Source organism: Ambystoma mexicanum, chromosome 6q (genome assembly GCF_040938575.1).
Source record: "Ambystoma mexicanum isolate Mex_15411 chromosome 6q, UKY_AmexF1_1, whole genome shotgun sequence".
Classification (NCBI taxonomy): domain Eukaryota; kingdom Metazoa; phylum Chordata; class Amphibia; order Caudata; family Ambystomatidae; genus Ambystoma; species Ambystoma mexicanum.
The window spans coordinates 910,027,561-910,048,116 of NC_090937.1; the positions used below are offsets into that span (position 1 = coordinate 910,027,561).

At 50.0% G+C, this 20,556-nt stretch overlaps 1 protein-coding gene across 1 annotated transcript; it reads right to left on the reverse strand.

The window, feature by feature from the left end:
- Positions 1 to 1,164: 1,164 nt before the first annotated feature.
- On the reverse strand, positions 1,165 to 5,376 carry HAND2 (heart and neural crest derivatives expressed 2). The gene is made up of 2 exons (XM_069631422.1): positions 4,196 to 5,376; positions 1,165 to 1,989 (listed from the first exon to the last, which is right to left on the reverse strand). Exons 1-2 carry the CDS (start codon positions 4,742 to 4,744, stop codon positions 1,891 to 1,893), a joined length of 648 nt encoding a protein of 215 aa, XP_069487523.1. The 5' UTR covers positions 4,745 to 5,376; the 3' UTR covers positions 1,165 to 1,890.
- Between the last annotated feature and the right edge of the window lie 15,180 nt (positions 5,377 to 20,556).

Genomic DNA, 20,556 nt, shown 5'->3' on the forward strand with positions numbered 1-20,556 from the left:
CCCCGGGGGGAGAGGGCACATCCCAGGTCCTGGTTGTTCTAACCCTGCAACCTCCCCATTGTACGAGGGCCTAGAAACGGTGTCAGGCTCCTGTTGTCACACATAGGCGGTGCACGCTGCTGCAGGGGGGTGGGGGGGGGGGGGCGGCACTGTGTCCGTCTATCTGGGATGCACGGTCGCGTGCCTTCAAAACCAATCTGAACCCAGCAACAATAGAAAGTCAAGTCGCCTAACAGAAGACAGGACAACTATATATGCGTTTATCTATCCCTGCATATACACATCGATCACCTGTGCCCATCCATCTGAATGTCTCCCATCTATCTCTATCTGCTACACCTAGGACATTTCTATCTATCTATATATGTCTGTCTATCTGTCTAGGCCTATCCCTGCACCCATGCATCTAGTTGGTCATCTGTCTCTTTGCGCCGTCTGTCCATCCGCACACCGATTCATCCAACCTCTGCACCCGCCCATTGCAGTATTCATCCATTGACAGCCCCGGTGCACACTTGGCATGGCTTGCAGCACGGACATCTGCATGCACATACATCTAAGCAAGGCCTGTCCAAGCCTCTCCTGCAAACCATTGACACATTATGTTCCTATTATTAAAGCAACTGTAGGGGGGACCCTCCGCTCTCCCCACCGTAGCGCGCAGGTGGAGTCGCGTATGTGCAGCTGCCGACTGTGCATAAGTTACTGAGGAGAAGCCCAATGTACAGCGTCTGGATGGAAACACGCTCACTTGGCGCTACATTTCATCATTTTATGAACGATTTCTGTGTATTATCAAACACAAATACACACGTGCCCAATTGCACGAGCTAAATAATAGTACCTTTTAACACGCCCCGGAGGGTGTCTATTAAAACAGCAAGCATGAGCAACATTAGGCTGTCGCGATTGTTTTGTTGTTGTTTTTTTGCCCCCGCTGCTGTCGCGTGGTGCTGCATATTCTGCGCGCGCTGAGCCATGTGCTAGTTGTGCACCTCCTTTGCATTATATCGATTCAGATTCTTTCAACTGCTCATTATACACCAGAGAAGCTCGTGGGGGGGGGGGTGTTGGGGGTTGCCGCCAAGAGTTCGGCTGCCCGCTCCCTCCTGCCTAGTTGTGTGGGGGATTTGAAAAGTTGGCTTCGAAGCACCAGCGAACATATGCATTTGTAAAAACACACAGTGGTTTATTGAACATTTACAACGTTTACACCTTCAAATATTAATTAAACGCCACATTTTAAGACGGAAGTGCACAAGATAGATCGCCTTCAAAGACAGACCGACCACAAAAAACAAAAAAAAAACAACAGCCAGACGACACCACGAACATACCAACGTAAACATTGGCACAGCACTCCCGTGGCGGTGCAGTTCCACAATCCAGGACCATGCATCTGCAGGAGGCAGTGCGGCCCCCGGAGGTGCGCTTCACAATGCCTGGGGGGCGGGGGGGGCAACTGTGCCGCGGGAGGGGTGGGCGAGAGTATCATTCCCGAACTGAAAGGCGGAGTGCTCCTTGCCTGCCCGGGCCTCCTCTCCATGGGGGACTGGGGGGCCCTCCTGGGGCTTCGGTTTGTCTGCGGACACTGCATATAAATAAAGCGGGAGGTTCACAATACTGAAAGTCTTGAGGGTGGAGGGGGGGCACAGGCTAGTCCCAGGCTGCCACAGAGCCCGTGTGCCGGTATGGGGTCCCACGGGCCCTGTATAGGCCCGAGGGCTGCTGTGACCTTGACCCGTTCCGGGACACCCCGGACCCTGTAGCATCGTAGGGGGTCTGTGGACCCAGTACGGACCCGTGGGCTCCCTCTGCCAGCCCCGGGGCTCCTCGGACACTGTCGCCCAGGGGGGGCTACCTCGGACTCACTCGCGTGCTCGGCCACGCTCACTGCTTGAGCTCCAAGGCCCAGACGTGCTGAGGCCAGCCAGTCCTGCCCTTGCTCTTCTTGTCGTTGCTGCCGACGGTACTTTTCAAGAGTTCATTCTGGCAAGAGAGCGGGAAGGGAGACAAAAGCAAAGAGAACTCAATATCTCACAATTGAATGTTGATTTGCTGCAGACCCAAACATGTGTTCACAACCAACGCGGATAATCGCGCACACACACACGCACGAATTCGTAACACGTAACACGGATATGTATCTATGTATCTCTACGTAACATATATACACGCACACACCGCACTACAGCCTTCAGCAACACGCACTTGCCAATTCCCCCCTTTTTAGCAGACAGACAGGGCCACAGTTGTAGGCGAAACAGCAATATATATATATATATATATATATATAAAAAGAGAGAGGGGGAGGGGGATACACAGAGAGAGAGAAAGACAACACGAGTGATTGCGATTCATACTCAAGTTCACCTGAAAGCTATGTAAATGCTGTCCTCTAAACCGAGGCAATCGCCACATCTGAAGGGCTGCCGTGGAGCTGGGGATTATATCTGCCCCTCCAGACGCGGCGCAGGCATTATCCGCGATAATACAGGCCGCGGCTGCGATGGGCCTTTCTTTACGTCGCCTAATGTCCGCGGCCTTTCACGGGAAACGCGCGACCCGCGCATCAGAGTAAAATCACGGCGGCGACGCCCGCATATAGCAAGTCGGGGTGTGCATGGACAGGCGCTCTTGCGCTCTTTGTGCCATGAAACTGTAAGTATCGGTAAAAGTGCAATAGTTCAAGAGGAGAAAGGGACGGGCGGGGCCCACTCCTCTTCGCGTGCTGCACGGACTCGCTGCTGCGACTGATAGTAGCACTGGAGGCTATGCTCAACACGCTTTGGGGGGACGGTTGGCACGAGGCGTGGGAATGAGGGCCAGGCATGCGATCCGAATGCAGCCACGCGCGCGTTACGTTAAATATCTCTAAATATGCATGACTTTATTTTATGTCGTGAACCAAATTTTTTTTTTTAATTGTAAACTATATTAAATGCAGAGATACTGCAGAATTTTTAAAATTGTATATAGAATTGTTCCTGGATAGAAGTTACAAAAACGCACAACCACGCGAATCATGGCATTTTCACGAATTCTATTTGCTTATTCCAGAATATATACGTCGTATATTAAAATATATGTCAAGTGCATACGACTGGGCTCCCTCGACTGACTGCACGGGGAAATCCAGTCGCGGTTGACATCGACCACGTGAGCATTGTTTGTTCGTAGTCACGTTTATTGCGGACATTGTGAAAACCAGGTTGAATTGTACTTTACGGTGGCCCCACGAGCTCAGCGCCACACGAAACGATGCGCTTTAAAATAGAGGGCGCTTATGTTGCAAAACTATTTTCTTGAGAGCCATAACATGATTAAAATGGTTGCAAACACCATTTCGTGCGTTCTTGCAAAGGGTGTCAGCGACAGGCCTGTGGCGAGGCAGCGGCCAGCGTGAGGGGACGCTTTCTTCTGGAGATGGACGCACTTTCGGCTCCTCGAGGAGATTTTTCCTTAAACTAACCGACGTGTCCAGGCCTGGAGCCCGCACTGAGCAGATTCGCCTGTGCGCCGCATTTCCCCTTCGAACAATAATATTAATAATCAGCAGGTCGGCTGCAGGGGACGGTTCACCCTCGCCACTGTCTGAGATTCTAGTTACAACCCCGCGTCTCCTTCACTCCAGGGGGGCACGGGGATATGCTTTCTGCTAATAAGGAGAAGGGGGGAGCTACTGGCAGTCGATACATTCTCCGGAATTTCTGGCAAACCTTCCAACCTCTAAAGGCCCGCGGGAGACAGCGCAGGCCACGTCATTACGCCAGGCATCCATATATATTCACGGGCACTATCTAATCATAGATCACCCCAGTGATAAGAATGGCTCTATTAGTGCGCTGTTAAAGACGCCTACGTACAATTGACCCAATAGACACAGCGTGCCAAAAAGGAATACGTAAGCTTTCCACGTGACTCGGGCATCTTCAGGTGACAGTGTCATGGGCGTATTGCGTCACAGTTTTATATTTATTCCATCCAAGTAAAGTTATCAGCACTTGCGCGTGCGATTCTACATTACATGAGTATATGTAAACGAAGGCCCAGTTTGCGAGGCTGCGATAACGTGACTGTGACGCGGCCCAAACATGCGGTTGAGCGCCCTCCCTTGCACAGGGCCTCCCAGACCCCCAGGCCCTGCGGCGGCTGCCCTGGGATCCCCCCCCCCTCTTTCCCCGGCCCCGCTCACCAGCTCTTTCTTGCGCTTGTCCTCCTTGCACTCTGCGCCGCCGCCGCCGCGCTGCTTGAGGTCGGCGCGGAAGGCCTCGGCCTCGCTCTGCTCGTCCTTGGCCAGCAGGTCCATGAGGTAGGCGATGTAGCTGGTGGCTAGGCGCAGCGTCTTGATCTTGGAGAGCTTGGTGTCGGCGGGCACGTTGGGGATGCACTCGCGCAGCTCCGCGAAGGCGCTGTTGATGCTCTGCGTGCGGCGCCGCTCCTTGCGGTTGGCCGTGCCCCTGCGCTTCACCGGCCGAGTGCTCAGCAGCGCTCCCGCGCCCCCGCCCGGAGCTCCCCCGGGCCCGCACAGCTCCAGCCCCCCGCCGCCGCCGTATTCCGGACTGTAGGGGGCTCCCGGGCCGTAGTCCGGTGGAGAGAGCTCGGGGTGGCCGATGAGCCAGCCGTGGAAGTAGGGGCTGTCTTCATGGCAGCGGCCCGTCGCCGCTGCGGCCGAGAAGGGGTAACCCTCGTGGTGGTGGTGCACCCCAGGGTGGTGGTGAGGGAAGCCCCCCACCAAGCTCATGTCCGGGGCCTCCCAGGGGCCGCCCCTGCGCGGATCCCCCTCCGCTGTCCTCAGAGTTGTGTCCAGTTCCCCATAGGACGCTCCCCGTTGCTCCCCGGGGGGCGAGAATGTCGACCTCCGGCCTCCCCGGCACCACCACCGTCGCGCCTGGGAGCCCAGCGCGCCCCCGGACGCGCAGTGTGAGGGAGAGAGGCCGAGCCCAGCGCTCGGCGGCCGCCTCCTGATGCGCCGGAACTGGACACTTGGTGCTGGTGGACGACTCTTCTTGAAGTCCTGGCCTGTGTTGGAGTTCACTCAAATCCCCCTTGGTCCATAGCCCCCCTCTGGTCCGCAGTCCCTTGCATGGAGCTGCAACCAAGTGTAGCTTTTTCGAGAAGGGTCGTGGGGGGGTCACTCGTCCATCCCTGCTACTTCTGGCCCGGCACTCTTCCACCCGCAGCAAAACCCTCGAGGATCACAGACACGCGAGAAGCCTTCCTTTGAACGTGTGTGTCATTGTCATCATTAATATTATTATTTTTGGGGTGCTTTCCGTTCCAAGCATAGGGCGCCGTGCAGGCAGCGGTGGAGACTTAGCACTGGCCCAAACTGCCGAGCCCCTTCCTCCATGTACGGCTACATGTTCAGGGCCCGAGGGGTTAATATATGTCGTCAGAGCCGGGCCCGGCCACTCAGGGCCCGGGAGGGGCGCGGCCGCGGGAGGCCAAAGGCAGAGGCCTTTGATGTGTGAGATGCTAATTGCGGGGCTCCTCCCCCCAGGGCTGCGAGTCCAGCCTTAAACAGAATAGAAATGAAACACGAGAAGTGCACAGCTCTGCCGTGTTGAATCGGGTGGAGATTAATGCGAGAGTTTGGCCATTGCTTGGCAATGTAGCGTGCCTTACCGAGGGGTATGTGTGAACCCGGCACAGTCAAACAAATCACGTGACCCTCCTCTCAATACCGTGTGCAGCCTCCACTCACCTTGAAGGAGATTACGGCTGAGGGGTGTGATAACGATATTCAGACGCTATCACTCAGGTCCTGAGGTGAGGGGGGTGGGAGGGCGGGAAAGGCAGCCCCCCTGAGGGACCCGACTCTGGTCAATATCGGAGGAACACACGTGGGCCCTTGCTGATTGCGCTCCGTGCAGAGCCCTGCAGCAAGCACACGGCACGGGGAAGCAAGGAGGGCGGACTCGCTCACCTTCCATCCGCCCCAGAGCGCTGGGGGAGCCGTCCTGCAGCAGGTAAACTAGTGCTACGCGCGCTTTACCGTGCACCTTTGCATCTAATCACCTGGGGGATACCTCAAGGAAATGCATGCTGCCCCCCGAAGATGCGTGTTGCATTGTGCGAGTTCATCCCAACCCCATTGACTCAGTCACATAGAAACCACCCTCTTAATGTAAATACGAACGCCCACTTTTGTTTTGGTGTTGCCATCATTTCTTAATATTGTAATCATGCTTCTAAGCACGTGAGCTCACGGCGGGCCAAGGAACTCGGCCACAAGGAGATTCGGGATATTGCGCAGGGTCACACAGCGAGTCAGGTGGAGAGGCCGGGCCTCTGGCCGCAGACACAGTCTCCTCTCGCCAGCATCCAGCTCCCCTCTTTCTACGGAAGACGTCGGCGATGTGTCGTAGTTTGTGGGGTGTGTCGATAACCTTTTGGCGTCTGTTGTTAAGAGCAACATACAGACCTCCAGCACCACGTCAGTCACAAGAGTGCTGTCAAACCGGAGACCAGGCCTGCTTACATGCACCGCAAGAAACTGTTCCGCGCTCGGTACTTCCTACCAGGGCCAGATGATATAACGCGGACTCGAACCTGTCATTCCAGCCACTCGCAGTGGCTCGGCGGAAAGTGCGAAGGCGCTCACCCGAAGGCATCTCTTTGCCGGCCACCATGGACGCACCTTTCAAGGTACCATGAGAAGGACACATCATGGGAGGGGGGTTCCGTGTGCTGCCGGAGAAAGACTCCCCCTCATTGTAACCACTACCCCAGTGTGGGGTAATAGTGCGTGGCGTGACAGCATCTGCCTGGGTTCGAGTGAGCGGGGAGCGGAGAAGGCTTCCGGCGTGCCAGGCGAAGGAAGAACCCCCCTGCCCCATAGGAAGGGCCCTGGGCACTGTCTGCGCGGGCTCTTATACACACCCTCGCAAGGCACAAGGCGTGCCGCTTTTGGGGGTACCTGCCAGATTATCAGTTAGGATTTCCACACGTCCCCATCATGGCCTCGCCCAGCAAACGATCACAAGAAGAACTGGACACACACGCCACCGTTGACGGTGTGCCTCGTGCAAACGGGGGCATCCTTTCTATTCACATGTGTGATGATCAAGTCTACTGGGTGTTCTAATAGCTTTTCGCTTCATGGCGCTACGCCTCTTTAGTTCGTCAAAGGTAAAGCTGCGAACGGCGCAGTCGCAGGAACACACGAGTGATGTCCGATTATTATCAACTCTAAAATGCAAGCACAATACGCAAGTGCATTGCGCATCCGAGATACGCAACCATAGATGCACCACACGCCATTCACACGCGGAACGAGCGATGGCACGGAGAACAGTCTCTCTATAGACCACGTTCCCCCTTCGCGTGTTTGCTTTTTGCGCTTGTTTTAAATCTTCCTTCCAATGCCTTATCTGTGCTTCCCCTTTTCAACTCTCCCCTGTTTATTCTTTGTATATTTTTTCTTTTCTCTTTGCATCTTTCATCTGTTGTGTCCCTTGACTTGTGTGCCCCCCTGACCCCCTGCACATTTCTTGTGCATTTGTGTTTCTACTTTCTCTTTACACGCTCCTTTTCCCCTCTCGGCATCTTTTGTGTTGCCTCGTTATGCCTTTCTTGTGGTTATTCTCTGTGCAGTTGCTGTATTTCACCTCTTTGCATTTCCCGCGTTTCATTTGTATAACTATGTTGTTTCCCTTTTGCATCTTTTGTGCTTCTCTGCACCTTTGCTGTATTTCCAATTTGTATATTTGTGTCTTTCCCCTTGCACGCCTTTATTGTGTTTCCTCTTTTTAACCCTTGTCATGTTTCTTCTTTCTATCCTTGCTGTGTTTATTCGTTGTACTTTTTTATGTTTCTTTTTTTTATCCTGCTTCTTTTTCCATTTAGAATCGGTTTGGTTTGCTTTCCTTTTTGCACCTTTCCCGTGTTTCCTCTTTACACCCTTGCTGTGCTCCTCGTTATACTGTTCCTGTGTTTTTCTTTGTACCTGTGCCGTGGACAGGGCCTGCTTCCCAACGCGTTTTTCAATGGGTGTATCCCATTGGAGAACGCTTTGTGAACCAGGCCCACATCAGGCACAGCATGGCTTCCCGGAGATGGGCCATAGCAAGACCCCCCCACCCCCTCCTCCGCTGCGGAGAGAGCTCAATCTTCAGAGTATGTCACGTATGCACCTCGCACGTTATGGCACTTTATACTGTACTGAGCCCTATACCGGAGAACGCTAAAATAGCACAGAATCCTTGTAGCGCCACTGTTTTGTGTTTATTTACTATTTATTTATTCTGGTGCAGGTCTTGAAATATTACGACCCATACCATCAGACCCACGTGGACAGACCACTCGCCAATGAAACAGCAGCGCCAAAAGCATGTACATGAACGACACAACACACAACGGCTGGCACTAGAAACCTCGCACCACAGAACTCCTCGAGGCGACCACACAGAGCACAGCGACGTGCACCATCATAGCATTTTACTTGTAATGGTGTGAATTGTTAAGACCCCCTTCCGTTGCTAGAACCCTTGCTATGCCCTCACCGGTTTAGTAAAAGCCCAGCGCGCAGTGGCAGGCTCTAGCCAGGGGCACCACGCATCACCCACCGAAGCCTTCTCTGGAAACAGGCGAGCTGCTCTGGTGAGTCTCCTTTCCCGGGTTCCCTCCCCTAACTTAAGCCAGTGAAGCGCGCCGAGCAGTGCACTCTACGGTGCTATCGAGTGCGCAAGTGACCCTGCAGTGCGGGTTATGCAGTGGAAAGTGCTGACATTGCCTTCTGCTGTGCTATGTAGACCAACGTGCGGAGGTCGACCTATGTTGTGCTAGGTGGAAGAAAGTGTTGAAATGGCACTTAATTGTGCAATGTATGGAAACAGTTGGCGTTGCCCTGTACATTATTGTACAGAAGGATACGTAGACTGAATTGTTTGGATTGGTGAAGGGTACCCAAACTATATGTATTTTAGAGAAGAGAACTTATAGGAAGCAGACGATGAATGGCGCCCACACGATACTTTATTTTGCATAGGTTTGAATGCTTATAGTAAGTGCACTGCGGTCGACTTGGGAACCATGGGTTCGATTCCCGGTACCGGCATGAAACGCGATATAAATCAGCATGTTTTTTATTTTACACTATATGTTGACGGGTACCTGCACTATACTGTATGTTCCAGCGATAAGAGTGCCTATAGTAAGTAAACTGTAGTTTGAGGGCTCCCACGCCCCACACTGTATTTGTCCATAGGTAAGAGCACCTATAGTGATTACGCTGCATGTTGAAGGGTGTGCCGGCACTATACTGTATTTTGCCATAGGTAAGAGCACCTACAATGATTACGCTGTATGTTGAAGGGTGTGCTGGCACTATACTGTATTTTGTCCAAGTAAGAGTTCCACGAGTACACTGTTGAAGGGGGCCTGCAGTACACCACACACTTTATTTATTTATTTTATTTGTACATTTATAAAGCGCGCAAAGCCCAGAGGCAACTAGGCGCTGAAACCTAAGAGGATGGTTAGTTATTTTAACGTCTTCAAGCATATCCATTTACGTAGTGACTCGCAGGTTCACTGAGACTTAAGAAGATGGTTACAGTCAAGAGTATATCTTTGCAGAAGTGAGCTCACAGATTATGTGAGCTCACACTGTTCGGCAGAGGAGGGAGTCGCGGTGAGATTGTGCTTTATCCACGACACAAAGACCTGAAGTGGCACTGCCTTCGGGTCTACGATATAGCGCCCACATTGCACCTGTGTCTTCTGAATACAGCGCCGCGTGCTGTGCCATTGAACAATGTTGTATTTGATAGACTGTGCTCGCGGACACTGGGCCGCTGCAAGACATGCTGGGATGATGATGACCCGTAGCAGTGTGGCCCTGACCCCCCCCCCCCACACACACACACACACAGAAGACAGAGCAGGAGTGGCTGAATTTTGTCCTCCCATTCTTCGAACAAGTACATCCCATTGCAAGACGGCCCGTCTTACACATGAAATCCACAATATACAGAGATCCACACAATATCCCTTAAAACAAAGCAGTGCTTCACTTCTCTCGCGACCGCCCGTGTATCCCCGCCATTGCATCCATGCGGTGATGTTGGGTGGCACCGAAAACCCCCCACTGTGTATTGCTTGTTTTAAAGCAACTAAGAGCATCCCGACCTACATAAATATATATATAATTCGCCCATGCACAAGTGAGGGTGCTGATCATAGGCAGCAGAACACTGGCAGTGCAAACGGCCCTGTGTGCAATGGAGGACAGGTTATGACTGGCAACCCATTCTATACACGAGTCTCGTTCTTACCTCTTTGTATTCCAGAGAGGAGACCGGATCATGGGTAATGCGGCGGTTTTGGGGAGAATTCCGCAGTTATTCTATTTGATATTTTATGTTATAGGCAGTGATACGGCGCACCGTTGCCACTTGTTTGGCCACCGAACAAGTCGCATGTGCATCAGTTGCGCCCTATTTACACGCAGAGCACCCGAGTTATGTTCCTCGTGGCCGGACGGGAGTGATGGTGTAGCTTGTCTATAGATGGCAGAATCTGAGCTGTGATATAGGCTGTTCTGTAGGAGAGCGAGTGAGCAGGGGATGCACTATATCTCATTGCGTATGCACGGCGCGAGCTGTGCTGTACTGTGTTCCTCAGAAGCGGATCGCAGGTAAACAGCGAGACACCGGAGCTATGCAGCACTGCATTCCACAGTGCCGACCGTTCCCGCTCACTTCGATCACTGTTGCTCTATGCCACAGGAGAGAGTGCGCGTGGGTTCTACTGCGCTGCGGGGTGCCCCAAAGCACGGTGTGTGCCATTGGCTTCGGTTGCCGGAGTCTGCGTGCTCCCTGAAAGGCTGGTCTTTCAGTGGAGAGCTCCTCTCCACACACGTCCTCCTGGTCGGGCATGGCACGGCAGCAGCAGAGGTCTGGTTTGCCTGTCCTCTTAGGCTGGTGCAGCTGCAACGAGGTGTGTTTCACACTGGAGCACTGTGGACCACTGCAATGCACGAGAGCAGCGTGCCCTTACCCCTGTTCAGGATGTAAAAGACATTAGGTCAGGCTGCCCTCGCTGGCGGTCCCTTGAACCCCGTCCAGGATTCCACCAGCTGCACTTTTCTGGACACGGCCCCCCTCCCCGTGCGACACTAACACGCGCAGTTATAGTCCCTAAGCGGATGAGAAGAGGGGACAGGGCCTGTGCGAGCAAAGGCACAGGGGCGGCCCGACTCCCAAAAGCCCGTTACAGTGCACGGGTAGAGGTGCACCCGCACCGCTGGCCCCTTCAAAAGCACACAGAACCCTTTGCTGCAGTGGGACGCCTCTTTCAAAGCCCCCCATAATGTGGTAATTTGAGCCTCCTCAACCCACTGCCCCCCGCCAGAATGTGCAGGATTGAATGTGCGCCTGTAGGTCTGCTGTCAGGTAGCCCATGTGCACAAGATCAAATGCATTGCTGCACTATGTAGGTAGAGTAGGCACACACAGTCACAGACCCAGCGCTTCCCCGTAGAATTGCTGGCATCCGCAATGTCCCGGGAGCCCGGTGCCGATGTCTCTTTTTTGGGGGGTAACAAAGTAAGGTGGCAGAGATTAGGAAGTTTTGAAGGCACACAGACCGCCTCCCAGGGGCGCGGGCTAAGATTACGCCTCAGACTGCAATGAAATGCCGCCTTCTGGCGAAGCACAGGGCCCAAGACGTGGCCGAGACTGTGCAGAGCGAGTGATGAGTGCTGTGTTGTGATGCGTGCTTCTTGCACCGTTTACTGCACACGTCCCATGGAGGATGTCCGTGTTTTCCTAAGCTGCTGTTCCAGTGCAATGAAAGATAACCCTTTCGAGTGTGGCCCCAGTATGCTGGCGTGGAACTCTGCCGGCCCCTCAACACCAAGCACACTTGCTAGACGACGCATAGGCCAGTCCGTGCTGTAAACACAGCGGCGCCGGAGTGTTTAGAGGTGCTGGGAAAGCACCCCAGCACTACCGAGGCCTGCATGTTCCGATTCAAGGGGAGAGGGGTGCTAGTTCCCGCAGAAGGCCAGCTCCCCAGCTGCAGCCCTGCGCCTAGGCTGAGGTAACCCCGTCATTCATTGCGTTTGCGCATCAGTTTACTGCATGCCCTCTGACACCTTACCTTGCAGGTGAACCCGCCCCCAAACGGACCTTGGGGTGCAAAGACCCGGACACAAGCATAAGGGCGGCTGCAGCGGGACCAATGTTCGCAAATCCAGTTTAGGAACACTGTTAGCGCCTGGTTCGATATACACATGGCCTCCTTGCTTAACAGTCGCTAATGAAAACAGAGGGAGAATACGACTGAAGAATGTAGATTTTATCTTTTAATACACTTTAATTCAACCATTCCGTCAAATCCACATTTACCAAGACCGTCCGCATACGGTAAGGTCTGAATAGAGCTAATTCCAATTATTGCGTTAGATGCCTGCTGTGTTTGTGTGTCTACATACATTTCTGTCTGTCTAGCCCTCCCTCCCCCCCTCCCCCCTCCCTCCCTCCCTCCCTCCCTCCCTCCCTCCCTCCCTCCCTCCCTCCCTCCCTCCCTCCCTCCCTCCCTCCCTCCCTCCCTTCCTTCCTTCCTTCCTTCCTTCCTTCCTTCCTTCCTTCCTTCCTTCCTTCCTTCCTTCCTTCCTTCCTTCCTTCCTTCCTTCCTTCCTTCCTTCCTTCCTTCCTTCCTTCCTTCCTTCCTTCCTTCCTTCCTTCCTTCCTTCCTTCCTTCCTTCCTTCCTTCCTTCCTTCCTTCCTTCCTTCCTTCCTTCCTTCCTTCCTTCCTTCCTTCCTTCCTTCCTTCCTTCCTTCCTTCCTTCCTTCCTTCCTTCCTTCCTTCCTTCCTTCCCTCCCTCCCTCCCTCCCTCCCTCCCTCGGGCACCAAAGAAAAAGTGGCCCACAGTTGCAAATAGCTATTCATTACTTTTGTGACACTGTTTGAATAGTACCCAAGGGGGAGTTTGGGGATACAATGTGATACACATTTTGCATTGTAAATAATATTTATTCAGCAACACTGGTGAAACAGCTAGTCGCATTTTTGGTTCAGCCAAGGGCCTATTGGCTTATAGGCCAGTCCGAGTCTGAACGAGGACGGTGCTGTTGAGAGACAGCATTTTCTGGACACAATACGGCCTAGTGAGTCTGGGCATGTACCATTCCTTCCACGCCAAAATAAAGCGGATATATATATATAGAATGGGATTGCGTCATACAGACTCTTTACCATCACATTGCATTGCTCTCTGGGATTCGTTCTAAACCACGGATGCCGGTAAGGCAGATTTCCAGTGGTACACAGCGTCGCCTTTAGCACTGTTTGGGAGGGATGTGTTGCATGGCTTTCCTCTAAAAGCGGGGCCATTTGGCTGCCCTTGATTTGGTCGGCGCACCATGGCATTGCCCTCCTACCCAGGTTTTCCATGAGTGCCCAGCAACTGGATTACCGGGGCTCTCTGCAGCTCACACACCAGAACACCCACCCCCCAGAAATTCGCTGCACTGCGTTTGCGCCAATGAACCACGACCCTGGCACTTGAATAACGGGTACGCACGGGGGAGGGGAGGGGAGAGCGGGGCAGGCGTTCCACCGGAGTGACCACACATATAATCACCCGATTCACACCCCGCCGTCCTTTTCATTCGGCGTGTACTGAAGAAATAGCGCTTCTTACACTTTGCGAGATTTGAGTTTTCAAGGCCCTCAAATTCGGGTCCGTGTTTTCCCACGACTGCCAAAACCCTGTATTTGGTAGGTGATGCCATTTCCCGAAAGGGGTTCCACTTTTAAGACACTGGTTTGGCTGCACGCTACCACATACAACGCACGACGACAAATCGTCATCAGGATAGACCGGCTGCGGGCGTTTCTCCACACACCGCGCCCGCTCGTGCGTGTGGGGCACGGCCTGTGCCCACCCCACACAGTTTCACACGGGCAGCGCATGGATGGAATGCCCCCGGTGCCCTGCCGAGAGTTGTTCGCGCTTCACCTCTCTGGCGCGGCCCGTTATTCCGCTCACCCGCTCCCGGCAGGTCGCGGCGCTCAGAATAGAAGGGACCTTTTAAGCGCCTGCGTGTAATTGATCTGACCGAGGGCGCTCTTCCTGGTAATTTGGCTGCAGCGCGTCGCCAGATAATGACTCATAATCAGACTCCGGGTCACTTGGTCATTCTCTCCTCTCAAACCCCGCCCGCTCCCTCAGATCTGCTTTCAAACAGAATTTGGCACAAATAAATAAAGCAAGGCAGGGACTCGGCCCTACCAGAGAGCGGGGGGCGGGGCGGGGGCTCTATTGGAAAAGGTTGATAAAGGAACTCTAAACATCGCGGACAGGAAAGCACATCTTATCATGCGCACACAACTTTCAAGGCAGAAAAGTCCTGGTTCATGTTAAAATGACGTGGAATTGAAATGGAAAAAGCCACAAACAGAAAGGGCGCGTGTAAACAAGGCTCGCGGAACGGTTACTGGAAGGGCCTACTTGGTAATGTCATTTCTCCTTTCGGAATTTTGGGTCTAAAGCGGGATTCCTGGGGCGACCCTCCGATGCCCTTGGCAATGAGGAGTTGTGTTTTTTTAGATATGTATTTACTTTGCTTTTTGGAATTGCGGATCATCCCACCAAGGAGGCCAAGAATCGACTGTCTAAACTAATGTACCACACGTGAGATGAATACCACAATCAGTAGATTGGATCTGAGCACTAAACACACAAATAAATACTTCAATGGCACACAATCATAGCTGGCCTGCCAGGAGGAGGACCTCGTTTTTTCACCACTTTTTTACTGTTATTGCTGCCTTTCTTAGGATTCCAAGTGCACGCATCAGTGGACAGTGTGCTATCATAGACAATGTCAGGGACATACGTATAACTACATTGCACTGAGCAGGACATGGTATTCTTTCCTTTGAACACACCGGGAGCCCTGCCACCTGACAGGAGCCCCATTGCCACAGTCCTGTAAGTGCATGTGGCCTTCAGCAAGTCCGTATTTTGGAATGACTTGAGAACCCCCCACATGGATCTATAGTCTCCCATTAATGCCGGGGAACTCAAAACTACTTAAAAGCCAATCTTTAATAAAAACGATACAATCAACCAATGACTAAAAGCGTCGTCTGTCATGTGTGTCTTCTCCACAGCTGTGTGGGTGAATGGAGCCTTGGGTGCCTGGATGCTGGGGACTTTCCAAGAGTCCATGCAGCACCCAGGCACCCAAGGTTCCATTCACCCACACACAGGCAGGGAAGACAGGACATAACACCCCTTCCTACTTTACACTGAAATGAAAAAAGATGCCCCAGATGCTAATAGGGATCACAAGGGCACTGTGCGCCGGAAGACAACACTAGGCCACTGTGAATGCCAAATTCATATTTTCTCATTTTGATGTAATAAGGTGTCTTGCATCCTGAACAGGGAAGCATTTGCAGCCGGTTCTATGTCATTTCATCACAGGATGTTTTTTCGCTGGGTTTTTTACTGCAGATTTTTCAATGAAAAAACAAATCGAATTTTTATTTTGTATTTTTGGGGGTCTCTCCCCAAACCTCCCCAAATCTCCATCCCCTTTTATTTTTTGTATATGTTCCCAAACACCCATACCCCAAATATATATTTTTCTAACCTCCCAACATTTTAATGAGTTTTTTTTTGTTAAAAAATCCACAGTAAAAAACACTGCAAAAAAAACATCCCGTGAAGAAAGGACGTTGTACCTTTGCAACCATGATGAATAGTCCATGAGGTGCCAGCGCAGCGACAGCCTAAGACTGGTTCTCGCACAGTGGCGGTATCGCCCATGAGGCTATGCGGTTGTGAAGCGAGAACCTATGCCGAACGAGGCTAAGCCTGATACAGGGCGATGGCACATCAGGCACCAGAGCGAGGTTCTGGTGTTGTCAAGTGGGCAGTAACTGTGAATCTGATGCTTAGGCACTGGTCGGGCTGCCAGGCGGAAGGGAGGGTAATACAGCATGCGATCATGAATGGCGAAGATGTGCAGGCATCAGGTGAGACGCCCCTAAACGTCTGCTCAAGATTAAACGGTGCTCCACTGGAAGTGTAATGTTTAAATGTAAATAACTGAATGCGCCTTGAAACACTTGTGTAATGGCGCGTTATAAATGCCATATCATATCATGTACCACAAGTTTTCATAGTCTAAAACACTGACAAATGTCAATGAATTAGCATTCAGGCGTCCAAGTTTTGCAATGGGGCTACTATGGGCCCGATTCATGGAATATTTGCCCAGTTCAAAGTGAATGTGGACTACAAAAATGACTATGCGCTGTCTTTGCCTGGACTTTGCACTGCAAAAATACACTTTGCACAGTTCCATGAATCAGGGTTTGTGTCGGCAGTGCAAAGTCACTTTTCAGCAGTGCAGTCACTTTGAACCGGGCAAATATTAAATTAATTGGTCCCTTTGCCTCTTTGCTCTGCAGCTGCATAGAAAATAATCTCACTCTGTAACCTACCTCTATAGAAAATGGAGTGTTGGATTTTATTTTGCATTCACTCCGTAATTGTGTGCGTTTCTATTCCATCTGAAGCAGTGTTGTTGTCATGCTTTTTGGATTCCACTGGCAAATTGCTTTCTTTCTCAGTGTCTACCTGGCAGAGGGAAGAAATTGGCGAAAGACTTTAACACATGAAGTGACAATGCTTCTTTAGCAAGCTGGTTAAAGGGATTGCACAGATGTGTACTGAGAAGTCCTTTTACGTACCAATGGCTTCACTTTAGGTAGACTTTGCTTGATGGAGATGCTGGCTCGTGCAATGGTGGGAAAAATAATCTAAAAACAATGACACTCAATAGAATGCACAGCATAAACCAACTTTGCGTTCAATTCAGATGGTGGATGAAGCAACCGCTTGCAGTCCTCTATGTGTGAACGTAATAGAACAAAGTTCAAGATGTTAGAAATATGTGCAGTTATATTAGGTGGTCACACTCAACTCAGGAGTTCCTCTTCCCACCAAGCAAGGTGGCACGAACCCTAAGCGCTTATACAGATTCAACTTTAATGAGGCCTCCAACCTGTCTCGCACCAACCTAACAAATACCCTATGTTCCGCTAATGAGCTAGGAATCAGGCCGGTGTATAGTAAGAATAGATATATTTATTTAAGGTTTGACAAAATGGAATAGCACCCAAAGACCTAAACCACCACTACTGTGACACTACACAATATCACAAATTCAAATTTCTTGCACCAATTGCCTACTTATATTTCTAATCAACTGACAGACACTATAACACACAGGTACAATTTTGTAGTTGGCAGTGATAAATTACGTCACATGTAATGGCAAATTAACCAGTAGAAAACATTCACAATACAAGGGAAAAATTGTTTTGGCTTTATTTGGAGAAAGGCAATGTTTGAGAAAGAAATTCAATGGGAAAATAGTTTTGGCTTTTATTTGAAAAGCAAGGTTTGGAAAAGGAATTCAAACAGGGAAATCGTTTTTTTTAACTATATAGGAGTTAACTGATTTTACTTCAATTCTACACAGCCCCCCACCCACAATTTTAATAGAAAGGATTAAGGTGGGCTGTTCCCAACACAATTCAATTTTAATGGATAGGATGATTTTCTATAGTGGAATTAATTTGAATTGGATTCAATACAATGTGCCAAGGGCATACCCAGTTTCTTAACGCTACACACTAATGGAAAGGGATAAAGTCAGGTAGCTCCCAACACAATTGGTGGCTTTTGGATTGGTCTACTTACATGGGAGGCCTTGGTCAAGGAAAAAGAGCAGGGCTCCTCTGAGTACAGCACAGATTTGGTCAAGGACTTCAGTCAACGATTTTCTCCTGCACCCAGACTTCCTCTTCTCCTATGATGGGGTCCCAGCTGGCTTCTAGATTTCCCTGTCACTGTCTCCAATGCAAGGATTGAGGCCTCGCTTCTAGTTGTTCCTCATAAGAGTCCGGCAGTAGACTACCTCCAGAAATAAAGTGATAAAGCCCTTTTCTGATGCAAAATTGACCTCTTATAGGGCTGATGACGCTCCTACATTATCATAATTCCCATGGTAAGGATTGGCTAGCACTCTCCCTTCGCCCCCCACCAAGATGCCCACTAGTGGCTGAGAGGACCAGAAGTTAGGAGGTATGGGCTTTGGAAGCTGAAGCAGGAGGAAAATACATCATCCTCAAATGACAGGTGAGATTGACCTTTTTGGGTTCTGAAAATCTAACAACATGGCAACTATGCAGATTTTTCAGATAACTACACAAATCTATATATTTTCGAATTCTACATTTTATGGCGAGTCAGAAAATACAATTTTTTTTTCGGCAGACCCTCCCTGGCAGAGCCACTGTTTTTCACACTTTCTGGCTGCGCCGTAATAATTGCAGCTCTGACACTACATACTTCCAATGTTAATTTCACAGTCTACCATTTCCACAATTTTCCAATTCCTCAGACTTATAAAAATGCCAGATCATAATTTTAATCATAATTTCAGTTATGTACATAACAAAAATCTCATTTTTACATGGTCCCAAATGGCTTTTTATACCCTTTAATATGAACCCGGGCTGGGCTCAACAGGACACATGGTGCTCTTTTTATTTAGGAAAATGTGTTCAATGTTAAACATATGGCAATGCAATATATGAGATGTAATTTCACATTCAGACCACCCCACCTTTTCCCCTCTAAGTTTCAATTTCTCCTTAAACATGCGACCAGGCCATCTGCTCAGACCAATGTTTATTCTACCCTCTTCTCCTGAGCTTCAAAGGTTTTTTGCACGGAGCTAATGCACACTTTAGCAGGGACTTGACCTTAAAGGTCATTTCTGTTGGTCAAGTTATCTGTAAATCCCTGCAGTCCTGATCTCTCTTGCAATATTTATTACATTTTTAATTGAAGCTCCAAGCCTGTTTCCTTGATAAACCCAGCCCCAAAGGTTTTGGGGTTGAAGTTTCAGCTCAGAGAGAAAAACAAGTTGCATTTCACAATTCTGAAAGGCTAGTGTATTACATTTACCCACTATGTACATGCAACTTTCAATACCGCACCAGGGCCTGCTGGCAAGAAATAAACTCTTAATGCAATGTTTGAACAAAAATAAGTTCCCTCTGGATATTAGTCACACAGATAGGCCATAGTTACATAAGAAACCAGTGTTCACTTTACACAAAACAAAATAGGCCTTTCCCTATAAATGTTGTCATTTTATGTGCTGAAATTAAGTCTCTGAAAACGCAATTGGTAATTTGCCTTTATTTCTTAAATAAAAGGCATTATTCCTCCTTTTTAGCTTCCAAATGCCCAGTGTTTAAAATGTATCTTTTCTTTCCATGTGCACCGTTGCAGTTTTGAATCTGTCACATGTGCCTTTACATGAAGTCAGCATTGACAGCACACATGTCTTTTTAGAATCCATTAGATAATGTTAGTAATATTTCAGTTCTGAGTCACACTTTCCTTCAGCTTAGTGCCTGTACATTCTAGCAACATGGAGGGAGGCCCATTCCTGCGCATTCACTAGGCATTATGTCTAAATCACTGTTTTGAACTGGGTTTTAAATTTCAATGGAACTCCACACTTAGCAAGCCTCACTCTCACAATGGGACCTAGCATGGCCTCTTCACCTCTGTCACTCTGGGGCTGTCTTTTTACCCCACAAGGAAATTGTAGTTTTTCCTAATTCTCCCTTTCCACAGAGGTCAGACTTGAAAGGAGGAATCTTTCCTACTCAGCAAACTACTTGTATCTGTCAACAATCTATCTAAGTCTTGCAGGGGATCCCAGGGTTCCAGGCAGACACTTTAAGCAGTATAGAGCAACCCTTCACACCGGCTCTGCAAACCACATGAATCAGACACACAGCTCATAAGCCTACGGAGGTCTTGTGTAGCCACACAAGCTCTTGACTTGGTCTAGGAATCATCCAGCCTCCAAGTGCTCCAAGTGGTCACAGTGTACAAAAAAGTAGTGCAATGTTGCGCTTCCAAAACCTATGATCACATCTCCACACCCTCTCTCCCCAATACAAATCTCTTCCCTGCCATCCTAACCCTCATCCACTCCACAATCAACAGTGTTTTGCAACTGTACTATCAAGACTGAAAGAAACACAGGGAAAGAAAACACATTTTACAAACATAATTTTCAGTCACTGTTCCTCACAACATGCAGCTTTATGCACCCTCTTTCAAATTACCTTCCACTCACACCTCTTAAGGTGTCACAGTTTATTGGACGGTCACTCTCAACTCAGGCAGATGCCCCCCCCCATCAAGGTGTCACACAACAAAGTGCTTAGCAGATTCAAACTTGGTCAGGTTTCCAACCTTTATACTACCACTCCGCGTGTACCCTCGGTGTCACTAATAAGCCAGGAACCAGGCCGGTTTATAGAAATAATAATATATTTGTATTTAAATGTACACAATTGATAATAGCTTCACCACACCAGCCACCAACTCCATGGCACAACACAATCATCACATATGGAATTTACTTTCATTTATAGACTGACATGCATTTCTTAATAAACTTTCAATTGCAACTATAACACAGATTGGATTTC